We start from the raw sequence: 3,272 nt of genomic DNA on the forward strand, positions 1-3,272 counted from the left end.
GGTGTGATCGGGCATCGTGTCTGTATTCTGGGAATTTCACTCCCTCATTTTCTTTACGTTCTTACCTCATCAGCGGACGTGTTTCTGTTCAGAGGCAGAATTCCTGGTTCCATTCAAAGTTTGCAGTATTACTTATTACCACAATATACATATAAAATAAATTAAATGGCCTAATCAATTAATTCAATAAAAAAATTCAACCAGAACTGCACCAAAGTGCTACCCAACAAAATGCAGCTTAATTTTACTTTCTTGCTCCTAAATCCCAACAACATATAATTGATATACTGTTTCTGAAAATGCTCTCCTCATTCTTCCTCCAGTCTCTCTTATTTATCATCTTCATCCATTCATCATCATCTCCCTCCCAATTCATTCCGGATCTGGGTCTGGATCCGGATCCGGGTCTGGAGGGCCAATGGCAGCTCCTCCACAAAAGCGTCGGCATTTCCGCCATGCACATGCAGCTCCTGAGGAACAACAAGGTTGTCATCTTCGATCGCACCGATTTTGGCTCGTCAAATCTGACGCTCCCCGCTGGCCAATGCCGCTTCGATCCCAACGAAAAGGTGCTCCTAACGGATTGCTCGGCGCACTCCATTTTGTACGACATCTATACTAATCGATACCGGCCCTTAATGGTCCAAACCGATACTTGGTGCTCCTCCGGCACCGTTCTCCCTCAAGGCACCCTCGTCCAGACCGGAGGGTTCAATGACGGCGACCTCGTTGTCAGGACATTCGACCCATGTAATGGAGAGTTTTGTGATTGGATCGAATTCCCGGGATACTTGTCTAAACGTAGGTGGTATGCGTCCAACCAACTACTACCCGATGGGCGAGTACGAATCGTGAATCAATTTATTTATTATAAGGCAAAATTGTTTGGAAAGTCTGCATCATATTTTCTTATAATTTAAAAACTATTTAAAAGAATTTCTCGAATTTTCTAAAAATTGTATGAACTCGCTCATATTTTCAAAACTATGAAGAGTTCAATATAATGTTTAAATTATAAGGGAGATTATAAGAAATTTTTCCCTTATAATTAAGAAAATGTGTAAGGCTCTCTCGTGCAAAGAATTTCCTAAACATTACGTGAGTTCTCCTATGTTTTCGGAAACATGAGTAGTTTAATATAGTTTTTAAATCATAATAGAGATTGAAGCAAAATAATTTTATGATTTAAAAAATGTATAAAGCTCTCTTGTGCACAGAATTTCCTAAAAATTGTAAAAATTTCTTTGGTTTGTTTGTTTTGTTAAAATTGTTAGTAGATAAGTTTTTTTTATGTGAAATATAGAAAATTATATACGCAATATAAAAATAATAAGTGTATTAATGGATAGGGAAATAGGATTTATTTTTGGGACAGATCACATGGGTAAGTTTTTTACAAAAGAAACAAATGTGGTGTTCTTTTGTGGTTTTACCACATCTTTTTACTGTGCACTAGTTTTTTTTTTTTTTAAATATCAAATTTAACAATTATTTTTTTTTTATATTATACTATAAATTTATTTTACATTCAAAATATTATATCAACCTCTATTCATATAACATCAAACAACTATGAAATTCAAATTTTTATTGTTTAAAAATCCAAACCCAAAAATTAAACCCACGACAAAAACATTTGTATTTTAAAAACATGAGAAACCTAATTATGAGGAATATTATAAAAAAATTTTCCATTTTAAATTAAATATATAAGGTTCTTTCGTGCAAAATGAATTTCTGCATGAACTCTCTGGTATTTTCGAGAAAAAAATAAGAATCTCGTACAAATTTTAAATTATAAAAAAAAATTATAAGCCATTTTGTCTTATTATAATTAGTTTATACATTAATTTCGTTTTGTGACTAATTATTATTGACAATGAAGGTGATCATAGTTGGTGGTCGAGACCAGTTCAACTACGAATTCTACCCGAAGATCTTCCCGGGCGAATTCAGACCGTTATACTTTCTTAAAGAGACCAAAGACGAGTACGAGAATAATCTCTACCCTTTCGTCCATTTACTACCCGACGGGAACCTCTTCATCTTCGCCAACACGCGCGCCATCCTCTACGACTACATCAACAACCGCCTTATCACCGAGTTCCCGCCCATCCCCGGCGGCGACCCCCGCAACTACCCCAGCTCCGGCTCCTCCGTCCTGCTCCCTCTCGACGACCAAAACCTCCAACCCGAAATCATCATCTGCGGCGGCGCTCCGCAACGCGCCGTCGAGCGCGCAATCCAGGGGGCCTTCCTCCGCACGACCTCCACTTGCGGCCGCCTGAAAATTAAACCCACCGCCACCTGGACAATGGAGAACATGCCATTGCCGCGGGTCATGGGCGACATGCTCATCCTACCCGACGGGAACCTAATCATAATCAACGGTGCTGGGTCGGGGGTCGCCGGCTGGGAATCCGCGAGAGACCCGGTCACCCGGCCCGTCATTTACCGCCCCGGATACCGCGCTGGCAGCAGGTTCGCCGTCATGGCGGAAGCTGCACGGCCGCGGCTGTACCACTCGACGGCGATCCTGCTGACGGACGGGCGGGTGCTCGTTGGCGGGAGCAACCCGCACGTGTACTACAATTTTACGGGAGTCGATTACCCGACCGATTTGAGCCTTGAGGCGTTCACGCCGCCGTATTTGTCGCCATTATACGATTCGCTCCGGCCGAGAACGGTCGAGTTGAGCCGGGAGATCATCGGGTACAATCGACCGTTCTCGGTGGACTTCGAGGTTTCGGGGTTTTTGAAAATGGCGGTTGTTACCGTGCGGATCGTGGCACCGGCGTTCAATACGCACGCGTTCTCAATGAATCAGAGGATGGTGGTGCTGAAGGTGGCGCGGGTTTCGTGGATGCGTGAGAATGTGTACTGTGTGTCGGCGGTTGGGCCGTCGACGGCGGAGGTTGCGCCGCCGGGATACTATCTGTTGTTTGTGGTGCACGGCGGGATACCTGGTGCCGGAATGTGGGTTAAGATTCAGTAACGTTGATCAGGTAAGGATGAAGTAATTAATTTAATTAATTGTTAGATGAACTTCATTAGGCCAACTTTCAAAACTTTGATTAGCTTGTTTCATTGAATAACAAATTTGAGTAATGCCTACTGCAGTCGATAAAATCACGTGAATGCATAATCATAATCATAATATTTTAGTAAATTGGTGTTATAGATTTTAGCATGAAGAGTTTAGTTATAAGAACACAATCAGCATTAAGAGTTACAAAGAAATGGTGAGGTTGGAAATTAAGAAGTGTTGGGTG

General features: G+C 41.8%; 1 protein-coding gene across 1 annotated transcript; it reads left to right on the top strand.

Annotated features, from left to right (window-relative positions):
• Positions 1 to 299: 299 nt before the first annotated feature.
• Positions 300 to 2,995, top strand: LOC127254099 (aldehyde oxidase GLOX). The gene is made up of 2 exons (XM_051278993.1): positions 300 to 842; positions 1,886 to 2,995. The coding sequence occupies exons 1-2, from the start codon at positions 300 to 302 to the stop codon at positions 2,993 to 2,995; spliced, it is 1,653 nt and encodes a 550-aa protein (XP_051134950.1).
• Positions 2,996 to 3,272: the final 277 nt, after the last annotated feature.

The sequence above is a fragment of the Andrographis paniculata genome, unplaced genomic scaffold (assembly GCF_009805555.1).
Source record: "Andrographis paniculata isolate CXL003 unplaced genomic scaffold, ASM980555v1 Contig52END, whole genome shotgun sequence".
In the NCBI taxonomy this organism is placed as follows: Eukaryota; Viridiplantae; Streptophyta; class Magnoliopsida; order Lamiales; family Acanthaceae; genus Andrographis; species Andrographis paniculata.